General features: G+C 46.9%; 1 protein-coding gene across 1 annotated transcript; it reads right to left on the reverse strand.

Moving 5' to 3' along the window:
- Positions 1-1,384: 1,384 nt before the first annotated feature.
- On the reverse strand, positions 1,385-2,314 carry LOC142575039 (uncharacterized). The gene has a single exon (XM_075684006.1). The coding sequence runs from the start codon at positions 2,312-2,314 to the stop codon at positions 1,385-1,387; it is 930 nt and encodes a 309-aa protein (XP_075540121.1).
- Positions 2,315-12,496: the final 10,182 nt, after the last annotated feature.

A 12,496-nucleotide genomic window follows, 5' to 3' on the forward strand; every position in this document is an offset into this window, starting at 1 on the left:
TAAGGGAAGCAGTAGTCCAGGAAAACTTGCAGCACAAAGAGCCAAGTGTTGGATTATCAGCATTAGTCATATCGTTGATGTGCATTTGCCTTGAGAGATTATTAGTACTATAGATACCTATGTACATGGTGTTTGATAAGAACATAATGTTTATATTTTGTAGGTAACTGTGCTAAAAGGAGTAGGTATAATGTGAAAATTTCTTTATTTTACCTTTACTGGTGTTACATTTTTAGCTAGTGATGACACTCCAAAGCGACATAAGTCTGTTTGAAGCGAAACAGAACTGCCAGGGTTTGGTTGTTTCACGACAAAACACACAGCAATCAGTATGAAGTTTAATTTCATGCATTAAGTTCTTTGGTTTATATAAAATGAGAAAAATCAAGGGCCTAACCACTCAGCATTGTGGCATGCCAGAAGTTACGAAAGACAGATTTGTGAATTGGAGTTATTATGTACAAATTGTGTTTGGTCACAAAGAAAGCATTCAGTGAATTTTAGTAATCGCATGTGAATCAATATTGAGTTTGCTTAACTTCAGGAAAAGGGGGCAATGGCAGAAAGCATAAGACTTTAGAAAGCTAAAAAGATACTTTAAACGCAATAACCATTCAACAGAAGAGATCAAGTTTGTGAACGTGACATCAGTTGTGTTTTGCGTGAGAGAGAAGGTGCTTTTGGGCAACCATGTTGAAATTTGCTGGAGAAGATTTGTGACTCAATTTAGGATTCTTGTGGAGATTGAAATAAATGATGTGGCAGGGTGCTTTGGCTTGGAGATCAAGGCCAGTAATTGTCCCACTCAAGTGTCTCTTACAATATTACTGTGGCACGTCACCACGTTCATCATGTTCTAGAAGGGAATGCTAATCTGTGTAATGTATCTGTCGAATGCCAACAACAGTATGATGCTGACGGTGTGACAATGATGGCGTGATCGACGATGAGATGACAATGCTGAAGCCACCACACTGAGGCATAACGACGGTGGGATGAGGAATGCATGCATGACAACGACTGCGTATCTACTACACAGCGTGAAAGCAGTGGCATCCGAGGTGTGACATTACGACTAATTCAAAATGACAGCGCAATGCTGACAACAGAGTGAAGACTGTGAACGGTGATCATGGATGCGCCCGCTTGGCAACTAAAGAAAAAATCAGAGGACAGCTAAGCACTTATTTGAGTTGTTACTGTGTTCTGTACAGAAGCCGAGGGACGATGCAGACTACCGGCAAGGCGGAAACCAAAACAATGTTTATTCCCACTCCCCAAAGCCGCTTATAAATACAAGGTCATTTCAGATAGTAGCGCCACCTTATATACACAGGTGGCGACCTCTACATCTCTCCTTTTCGTCTCTTATGGGACAGAGACCCTATAAGTCCAACCATCGCGGTGGTCTCAATATTCGACCGCTGTGAGTCTGTGTCACCGTTTCCTGCGGCGTTACTTCTGGCTGCGTTGTATCTTCTTGGGGTGCTGCAGGCTGCATGACCTCGGGAGGGACAGGCGAAGAAGCTGCCAGTTGAGCTGGGGTCGCTTCCGATGAATGAAGTACCAGGTGTCGACGATTACGCTGAAGGACGCCTCTGAAGTTCTGAACAAGGTAGGACCGCGGACGCTGGGCCTGCGAGAGTACTTCACCATTGCAGCGTGCGTCAGTGACCCATACATAGTCTCTAGGACTCAGAGGGGCCAATTGGCTTGAAGCACGACGGCGATTGTAGGTCATCGCTTGCCATGCCTTGTTCCACGAGTCCTTTTCCCTGAAACTTGTGTGGCACGGCAACGACGGCATTAGTTGTTCCGGTAATTTCGGGAGACGAGTTTGTAATTTCCTTCCCATCAGGGCTTGTAATTTCCTTCCCATCCTTCCCATCCCAGCCGGGGAAATGCCGTTGGGGCCCGGCGTGTCACGGTACGACAGTAAGGCAAGGTAGGGATCAGGACCTTTGAAGAGCAAGTCTTTCACTGTGCGCACCATGCGCTCTGCCTCTCCATTGCTCTGGGAGTACCTCGGGCTGCTGGTTTCGTGACGGAAGCCGTATGACCGCGCAAACTCGGCGAACTCGTTGGACATAAACTGCGGTCCGTTGTCCGTCCGGACGACGTCTGGTATACCGAAACGGGCAATACAGCTCTTGATCCCCGAGATGACTGCTGGTGCCGTGGTGGACCCCACGGAGACTACTTCAGGAAACCTGGAATAATAATCAACAATCAGGACGTAATCGCGCCCTCTAAGTTGAAACAGGTCGATGCCAAGGTGCTGCCCTGGTCTGTCGGGTGTCACCGTGGACAACATAGGCTCCGAACGCTGAACTCGAGTTTCGGCGCATATGACACATTGGGTCACCATATGCTCAAGATGCATGTTAGTTAGGCCGCCAAACAGACTCCCTGCCCGTTCTTGGCAGCGGCGCACTCCCTGATGCCCTTCGTGTAATAGGGCGAGAATGTCTTGACGCAAGGCTGAAGGAATGACAAGTCGTCGGTCCAGCAGAAGGATGCCGTCGTATATGCCCAATCTGTCTCTCTCCTTCCAAAATGGAGCAATCTGCAGCGGCACCTTGTTTTTGTCTGGCCATTCTTTCGTGATATACTTCATGACCGCAAAGCAGACTCCAACTTGGGCTTGGTGTATGCGGACATCTAACTGTCTTGCTACAAGAGGCGTGAATTCCTTAAACACTTCACTGACAAACAACTCCAGGGTGTCTACCGTGCGAGTAGCTGGCAAATCAGAGGGAGCTCGTGACGAAGTGTCCGCCGAAGCTAAGCGCTTTCCAGGCACATATTTCACCATGTACTGATATTGCATCAGTTTTATCCGCATTCATTGTATGCGAGGTGGCACGATTTCTAGGTCCTTGTTACCCAGAAGGGTGACTAGAGGAAGGTGATCTGCCTCTACCTCGAAGCTTAGGCCATAAAGGAACTGGTCGTACCGTGAAATGGCCCAAGTCACCGCGAGACCTTCTTTTTCTGTTTGACTATAACGTGCTTCCGTCGGAGTAAGCGCCCTTGAAGCATACGCTACAGCCCGTCGAGTACCTTCAGGCTGGTCCTGTAGAAGTACAACCCCCAGACTGTAGAAGCTGGCATCCGCGGATACTACAGTGTGGCAGGAAGAATCGTATTTTGCCATGCATGTGTCGGAGCAAAACAGCAACTTAAGGCGTGAGAAGGCCTTTTCTTGACTGGGACTCCAAGTCCAGGTGCTATTCTTGTTTAGGAGGGAACGAATGGGCTCCGTAATGTCGGACAAGTGAGGTATGAACCGTGAGACTTGATTGGTCATTCCCAGCAATCGTCGTACTCCGCTAACGTCGGTCGGTGGCGGCAGATCTCTGACAGCCTTCACCTTGTCCGGGTCTGGTGAGATTCCATCCGCCCCTATCACTACTCCAAGAAACTTGACAGAAATGGCCCGAAACGCACACTTCTTTTCGTTAAGGGTGACACCCTCCTCCTCAAGGCGAACTAGGACTGCAGCCAGACGCTCGTCGTGCTGTTGACGATCTTTCCCGAAGATTAGAATGTCATCAATCAGGTTCACGACTACAGGCAAGCGCTCAAGAACCCTCGACATTAACTGCTAGAAATACTCTGGTGTCGTAGCTATACCAAAAGGGAGCCTCTTGTTATAAATGTCGTTATAAATGAGTCATAAATGCGTTATAAATGCGTTATAAACAGCGTTATAAATGTCGTGAGCTCCTGGCTGTCGGCGCTAAGCTTCACCTGATGGAAACTAGACCGCGAATCCAACCTGGAGAATACTCGCGCTTCACCCAACTGGCCGAGGATCTGTTCCACCGTCGGCAAGATGAAGCGCTCCCTTTCGATGACTTCGTTCAGCTTCGTCAGATCGACGCAGATTCTGCAGCCGCCCGATGATTTGGGCACGACTACAAGCCCGAAGCACCACTCAGTTGGGGTCGCTACCTTCCTTGTGACGTCCTGCGACTCCAGGTCGTCTAGCTCTTTCTTGACAACATCGTTTAAAGGAATTGGAATCCGCCTTGGAGCGCTCAGGGAAAATGGACGAGCGCCGGGTTTAACGCGAATGCGATATTCGGCTTGCCGAAGTTTTCCCAACCCTTGGAAAATCTTGGCTGGGGGGGATGAACGCACTCGGCCGAATCCAGGAAGCGAACAACACCAAGGGCTTCAATTGCAGGGAGCCCAAGCAGGTGAGTGCGCTGACGTTCAACCACGTACAAGGTCTGCACTGTGGACTTATTACCCCACTGTAAGGTTGCTTTAAAGGTACCGAGAACGTGCAGACTTTGTTCCCCAGTGCCCAAGACTTCTTCAAAATCATCCAGTAACCGCGGTCGGCCTGGGAAAGACGGCGAGACAACAGAGACTTCCGCACCAGAGTCTATCTTAAACTCGGCCGGGTGCCCGTTCACTAGTATGTCTATGTACCTTGCTCATCGTGAATCCACGTTGTGAAGTTCGATGGAACCCAGTCGCTCATTTGCGTTCTTTTTCATGCACACTTCGGCAAAATGTCCTAGCTTTCTACAGTAGTGGCAAACTGATTTTCTGGCTGGGCAGTCTTTTCGAGCGTAACGCTGTTGTCCACAAAAGCCACCCGATAACCTAGCCGGCTGCTCAGACTGGTTGCGGAAACGTGGCGAAGAAGTGGGCGTATCGTTCCGCAGAGCCGAGTCGATATTTAGCATTTTAGCAAGAGCGTTATTGATGGTCAATTTAGCGCGTGATAACCGCTCTTTTTCTGCGTCCTCGTGTATGCGGGCTTGGCACAGTGCTTCCTCAGCGGTGAGTTTTGTGCGCCGCCACAATTGATCATACAGTTTCTCGTCACGTATGCCTACGATGAATCTGTCGCGAACAAGGCGGTCCTCGACGAGCGGGCTGTTATAGCTGCAGCGCTATACCAGGTTGCGTAATGCCGAAAAAAAAATCATCCACAGATTCGCCTGGCTGCTGAGTGAGGCGGTGGAAACGACGACTTTCGTATATCTCATTTACTGGGTGCACGAAGCGCGAATCCAACTTTTCTTTGACGGCAATGAAAAAAAGCGCTTCCGGTGTTGACACCCCCAAGGACGAAAGAATGGTCCTGGCTTGCGGTCCCATAGAGTGAAGAAGTGTCCGTACCTGGGCCTCGTCGCCGGCACTGTGGAGGCAAGGCCACGAAAGCGTAATCCTTGAACGTCGAAATCCACGTTGGCCATTCTCCCGGGTTTGAAAACGTGAAGTTCTCCGGTGGGCGCAGACCAGATGCGCCAGCGTGAACGATGTGCACTTTCGCGTCGGTGGTCTCGGCGGGGCTGGATTCCGTGTCAGGCATGTCGGTGTTAACAGTGGGATCGCACTTCTGACACCATGTTCTGTACAGGAGCCGAGGGACGAGGCGGACTGCCGGCAAGGCGGAAACAAAAACAATGTTTATTCCCACTCCCCAAAGCCCCTTATATATACGAGGTCATTTCAGATAGTAGCGCCACCTTACATACACAGGTGGTGACCTCTACAGGCTGTGAAAGCATGAATGTCCAATTGAACGCAACTGAGTAGTCCTTGGAGTTTTGCACTGTGAATAATGCACCCTAGAGCAACGTTGTGCCCGAACCAGCAAGCAGTAGCAACAGCAGCCTTCGGTGCCAACGCCGCATGCCACCGGCGTCCTGCGGGACCAGACTGAGGAAGCAGCAGCGCCCACCAAGGCCGGCAGGTGGGCGCGACAGCTAAGCCCATAGGGAGAGATCCGGACCACGCGCCGGCATGCGAGAGCGAGGATGACCATCATGCCCCCCCCTCTAATGCAACACAACACCTGGCGCGCTAGAGCGGCGGCAGGTGTTCCTCCGATCTGCACAGCCGAGGCGCGCTCGTTACGTGGCGTCCCAGTCAATGAGATTTTGGGTGTCGTTTCGCTGAGATGACTGACGCCGACATTTTCGCTCAATGGGCCATTTCATACTTTCGCATCAGTAATCGCTGCAGACTAACAATGACGACGTGGTTAAGTTGAGCTCACGTTTGCGCTTCGTCTGCACGGACCGCCCCACCTAGCTGTGTACTTTCGGTACTGGGGCCAATTCTGTACCGTGCAAGACACTCAACCATGGAGCACCCGCAAAGATCAGGCGATGGTCAAAAAACGCTGTGCTTTAAACATGCGCCCATAGAGTGCTCCACTATCGCAACCAGCCGATTCGCGCACAGCGAAGCGTCCGCGCGGCCGCGTTTGCCACGTGGCCGTGCCTAGCAAGCGTGTGGCTGATAGTAACAATTTATGAATCGAAAGGTTGCTTCTGAATGCATATACTAAACAATTTAAAGTCCACGACACTTTCATGTGCTGCTTTGAATGAATGCATGCGGTACCGCGGTTCCCACGGTTGCCATTACCATAAGAAAAACGCCAGAAGCGTTACACGGATTGCCAGAAAAACACAGTGCAGTAATACCTAGGCCAATTCGCGTGCGTTTCGTATAAGGGCCCTCTAATTCTTAAGGGGCTTTAGCGGTGCGCGGAGGCGAAAATGCACAAACACAACAATGCGCGTCATGATTCAAGTACACGTGGCGACGTCGCACGGTTCACGAGAACAGTCAACCGCATTCACACACACGCACACACTACGCTCAATGTTGGTGTGCCGCGAGATTAGATCGCGCTGAGAGCCCGAACACGATCGAGGAGACACGCCGACACGATCCATACCGCCGCTTTAAAATGCCACGACAGTTGTACTAGCTCGTAGCACTGAACCACAAAACACAACAGTCATCGTGTAATCGCTACAAGACAGACACACTCAGCGGCAAGAAGACAGTTGGCTCGCTCGTTTCCACACACACGCATGATGTTTAGTTGCCATGAGGGTCGCACGTTTCAGCGACGTTATGTCGAAAGTTTTTCGGTCCAAACGACTGTCAGCTTTCTTTTTTACACGAATTCTTCGTTCGAAGCAATCTCTATGTGTACGTAGCACACTTACAAGCAAAATCATTCACAGAGCAAACGGAATTAGGCGCAAGCAATCGCTTGCGCGGATAGGCACGAAACACGTGTTGCCTTGTCTCCGGCTCCGTGTTGTTCATCCGTCCTCCGACTCTTTTATGAAATGCAAGTAAATAAACATTTCACGCTCTTCTTAATTATCTGCAGATAACTTATGCTGTGAACATGTAATGTAATTTAATACGAGCGCAAACGAACGAAATGTAAACATGCGGAATCGAGGCGATCAAGCACTCATTCCGCTTTCTTGAGCGTTTTTCTTTCAGCGCTCATTTGAAATTAAAGAACTAGTTGTAGCAGTTCGGGCCCTTCTTTCGTTTTTCACCACAGTCAGGCACCAGTAGGCTTTATTTCCGCGCATGTGCAGATGTTTTTCCCCTCATGAATGCCGCGGCACCGCTGTTTAGTGTGGGCACCGTCTGCTAGAAACTTCCTAGGAGGCGCGCGCGGCAGATGTCGCTTCAAACCCCTCCTTAAACCCCATGAGCGCGATTTTGAGCGCTACAGCGACGAGTGACGGCTTCGAGCGACGGATCGGGCCGTCGCTTAAAGTATAAACCCCATGCTAGCGATTGTTGGCGCGACAACGACAAGCGACGCGATGGGGATGGCTGTCGCGTTCGCTCGTCGCCCAGAAGTCACACTCCAAGCGAGCGACCGCTTCGCGCGACAGCTCCTCCAGTGTTGCCGGTATGAGTTAGCGCCAAACCTGGCGTGACACTTGCTATAATTATTAGGGTTGATTTGTTTGGCTGTACAAAACAGCATAAAGTATTTCTGAAGGTCTTACAATGGGTTTATTTTGTTTACATATCAAAATTTGGTAGTTTGCTCGTTCCATTTGTATACTGAGAAGCGCGCACGTGAGCAACCGGGTGGTACGTCACTAATGTACATCCTGTTCCGGCTGCCTACTATTGGCTAGTCGCTCATAGCACTTCCGGGCGACGAGCGACGAATTCTAGATTTGCAGAACTGAGCGATCGCGCGACAAGACCAAGCGATCTGTTCGAGCGACGGCCCGATCCGTCGTTCGAAGCCGTCGCTCGTCGCTGACGCGCACAATATCCCGCTCTTCGATGAATTGAAACACACTTTGTATCCTGTGTGTTAAATTCTGAAAACTGGACGTCGCCAGGAAATGTTTGGAAGTCGTATATAGAACTTTGTCAAAGCTGTAGAGCAACACTGATTGGCTACGCGGTACAGCTTTGTAGTTACTCTGAGGTGCGTGCGTGCTTGTATATAATTAAGGAGAGCGTACCCATCTTGTATACAGAACGTGCTAGGTTGGCGAAACAAGCGCTCAAATCACCACAGCTAGGTCCGAAATATCTCTCAAGGCCTGCCAGTACTTTTATTAGGCGTCTCTGTGTTTGTACTGTGACAGGGGACGTGACGGCGAGCGCCGCGAGTATCGCGCTGTATCCAGCGACAGTGGCCCCTTTAAACTCTTTGTATGCTTCACCGCAGTACATTGCGTAAGCTTGACGGCGTAACATTAATGCATTGCGGCGAAGCTAACAGTAGGAAACGGATATGGTGCAGCGTTCGAGCCTTCTCACTGACTGCGGATCGAAAACACAACACGTTCAATAGCTTTTGATCGATCTTTACACCTCTTTATTACATGAAAAGGATAACGTACGCCTGTGTTCATGAGTAAAAGAATGATAAACACTCTGTGAACTTGCAGTGTGTAAAAAATGGTCAACTTTATTTATGCAGACGTCCATGCTCCTCTCCTCTAAGAAACTGCAGTTCAGTGGTGACCCTGTGGAGCTGGATCGGGCCCTATGAAAACAGAGCCGGCTCATGAGTTTTAAAGTAGGAGCTGAAATGAACACTCTAATGCTGGTATACCCACCTCATTATTAGTGCTTAATTTCTGGTTAGCTATTGGCAAAGGCATTGCACTAAACATTGAGACGATGTCTTAATACGTAGCGCTTATGTGGTGAATAGGAGAGCAAAAGGTGAGAACGATGGTTTCAGATGAGGCAGCACTGCCTTCATCTGTGTAGGGAAGTCATGTTTATTATTTGTAAAACTCAGTGCACTCATTTTCTTTAGTCTTACGTTTACTGCAGCTTACAGCTGTTGTCGGTGCAGGTGCTTCTTTACTGGAAAGAACCTTTTATTTATCAAAGTTGCCATTTTGTAAATTTACAAATATCTTTTTGGTCTTTTGGTATTCTGAATCTAGAATATCTGGCAGAATGCACGTGTATCACAGTTTGTCCTCCATCAGATTTAATGGTACATTTCACCTCGAGGTAGCCGACATACTTCCAGAATCACAGGATAATACACGTGGTTCAGTACAGGTGAGCACTGCGAATTCAACTATTTTTCTGAGACACTTAACTCCTCCTTCTGCTCACTCTTGCTACTAGTGCATTCTGCAGCAGCTGCTGCACTTGTTTCTGTGCACGTGCATCCCCGTGCACTGGCAAGTGCCAAAACAACACATTTGAGGCTCACAGTTGGCACTTGGTGCGTCACAGACTAGTGTGAGTAAAAGGGCATGATGGCAATTGCTTCCTTTCATGCCATATAGCACTGTGCCTGGCAGGCATGATATATTTCCACTGTATAGATCAACTTAGACAAAGCAGTGAAGTTCGCATGCGAGTTCCTGGTTTTATTCCCTCCTGACATCAAAGTCAGGCCTCCCCTTGCGCACCAATAAATATGCGAGTACACTCTCTGTGCCAATTATACCAAGTGTAACCTTCTGTGTGATGTAACATTTTTCAGTAATCTTCATTACTGTAGAAAAGTGTAAAATTCATTACTGTAGAATTATTCTCCACATCGTAGAATAACTCTAGACCTTTACTTTGACACTGTAGGTCACCATATAAAGCGAAAGCCCTGGTGCCCAACAAAATTTATCACATAAATGTTAGCGTTTAAATAGGCAATGCAGTGCACTTCATTTTTACAATGCTCAACCCCATTGGTGGTATGCTTGTACTACAACATGCAAAATTGAACAACATATCCAAATAAGGAAATGGCTAGCACATCACAGTTATGTCGAGTCTCGTGCTATTTGAATTGGGACAGTTTATGTATTGGAATGGATGGCATCTCGGCTCTCATATCCTCCTTGTAGTGGCAGCAATGATGCAATTTATGTATACAAAAAAGCAATTTTATTGGACTACGGTGCTTTACATGCACCTGTATTCAAGCCCACAGATGTCTTTGCACATCGCCTGTGTCGTTTTGAAGCCAGTGTAGCTGGTGGTCAATATGCATTGTACATGGCACTGGCTTCGTCCCTTTGGGAAACTATCTTCATATTGCACAATGTGGCGAAAGTGAAGGCCTTTACAGCAATGTCTGTATTTGGGTTTTTATTTACCTACTTCTGCTAACCGAAATGGTGTCTTTTGGTAAGCCAGACGCCTGTGGAAATTGCAAGGCAGTGTCTGGCAACTTTTCATAATCTTCAGTATGAAAATGTAGAAGGCTTTCTACTTTGCATGCACGTAATGAACAGGAACGCGAACAGTACAGGCTAAAGGCTGGCTTGTTTTACAGCTCTACATAGTCTGTACTGCTTAGAAAAGGCAAGTCACATTAGTCATGAAACCTATAGTAGTGGCACGCAGATTGATGTAGTTATTACCTTTATTATATTTTGTGTGTATATAACTATTTAGTCACGTTTTATTATCTTTGCCTTATCAGGACATGCATAATCACTTAAATTGCTTGAACTTCAAGTACAAGTGAACACTTTCTGCATAGTAACATTTATTCAAATGACATATATAGGGGTTCTGACCTGCAGAAGAGTACACAATACCGAAATTATTGAAACATTTAAGCACAATGTTCAAAAGATGATACATTTAGGTAGACTGACAAACTGGGCTGTGCATCACAAATAATAATAGAGTCCTTGCAAAAGACTTTCTTGATGGCCTAGTTGCTACAAGGTAATAAGAAAGAAAACAGTGCAAACTTATTGGAAAAAGAAACGAGACAGACACGGCACAGACTTATGACCCAAGATTTTTTTTGTGTGGGGGAAAATATACTTACGGAAACGATGGGGTTGAAGGCTGGCATAACAAGCACACATAATGTGAGGTCGAATAGGGGGCAGGTGTGAAATGTTTAAACCAAGGCAACAAACTAACTTTGAAACAATAAACAGTAAATGAATGCTAGGGAAGCTGCCGTGCCCATCATAAATGCAACAACTACTCTATGTTGAAGTATATTTTCAATGTCCCGTTAGTTTCCGCTGTTTTGATTCTAAATGGGCAAGTGCACCGCCAGTAATTTATCAGAAAACACGCATTTTCACCAAAAGACAAAGCCTACTAATGCAAGTTTTTTCTTGGTCACCGAAAGAAAACAGCATTTGGTTCAGTTAGTATTGAAGTAAGCTTCTAATCACTCTCACCAGGAAATGGTTCAGTTGTTCACCTTGATCAAGGCAGTTGTGAGCTGGTGTAATGTCAGGATTTGTTTAGCATTTACCGCTGATGACCTGCTGATCCTGGTGATATGGTAGCTAGAATGCTGTTGCGACCACTCAAAAAGCTTGAAAACGAGAATATTGATTGCATCGTTTCAGGCGTCATTTCCTCAGGGTCTGAAACAGGCAGCATAGGGCAAATCTACTGACAAAGAAGACTGAAAAAGAAAGAATACACATTGCAGCTTAAACTGAATCATAGCAGAGATACAATACCTTCTCATTGTAGACATTTAATCAAAATAAAGGAGAAATAGTGGCAGGGCAATGCACAAGGGAAAAAAATTACCAGAAGATGTATCAAAGGGAATTACAAGCAATTTTATAGATCGAGGTGTAAGATAAAGGAAGCCTGTTTAGTAAAGAAGCAAAGTATATTTTAGAGTTTGAAAATCGTAGTTAATGCGTGGGTGAGACAGAGACCAGTATTCATAATGTCCTGTAGGGTAGTAGTGAATGTTGATGTGGAGGTTAGCAACTTCGGATAAAAATATTATGCCGTGTTCAATCTGTGATGTGTGTAACAAAAAATATGGTGACCGTACATGTTGGATAAGCGCACGATGTGATAGGTGGTAAACAGTGGTTCAGAATGTGTTCTGTAAGGCATAGCAGAAATTGCTCTAAGCACAGTCTACTGTAGAAGCGAGAGCTTCATAATGCTTGCCTGTGTTGTACTGCCTCACACCAAAATGGAGTATTTGAAAAGCCATTCAAATAATGCATGGTATAAGGCAAGCTATTCTTTAACAGGTAATAAATACTGAAATTTTCTCATGAATCCAACTACACGGGCAAGGTTAAGCTTACCTTGCAGATGCTCAGTGTGAGCATCCCATAACATAAATTCATTGGAATGTGCTCTCATCATTTTGACTGTGCTTGTAATTTCTATGGCATTTTCTTCTGAGGTAGGAGTAGCGCTGAGAGAAAGAGCTTGATTTTTAGCTCTGAATAATGTGGCTTTAGTTTTGTTGGAA

Source organism: Dermacentor variabilis, chromosome 3 (assembly GCF_050947875.1).
Source record: "Dermacentor variabilis isolate Ectoservices chromosome 3, ASM5094787v1, whole genome shotgun sequence".
In the NCBI taxonomy this organism is placed as follows: Eukaryota; Metazoa; Arthropoda; class Arachnida; order Ixodida; family Ixodidae; genus Dermacentor; species Dermacentor variabilis.

Coding starts and splice junctions, on each gene's coding strand:
- LOC142575039 (XM_075684006.1), bottom strand. CDS start 2,314: ATGTTGTCCACGGTGACACCCGACAGACCAGGGCAGCACCTTGGCATC.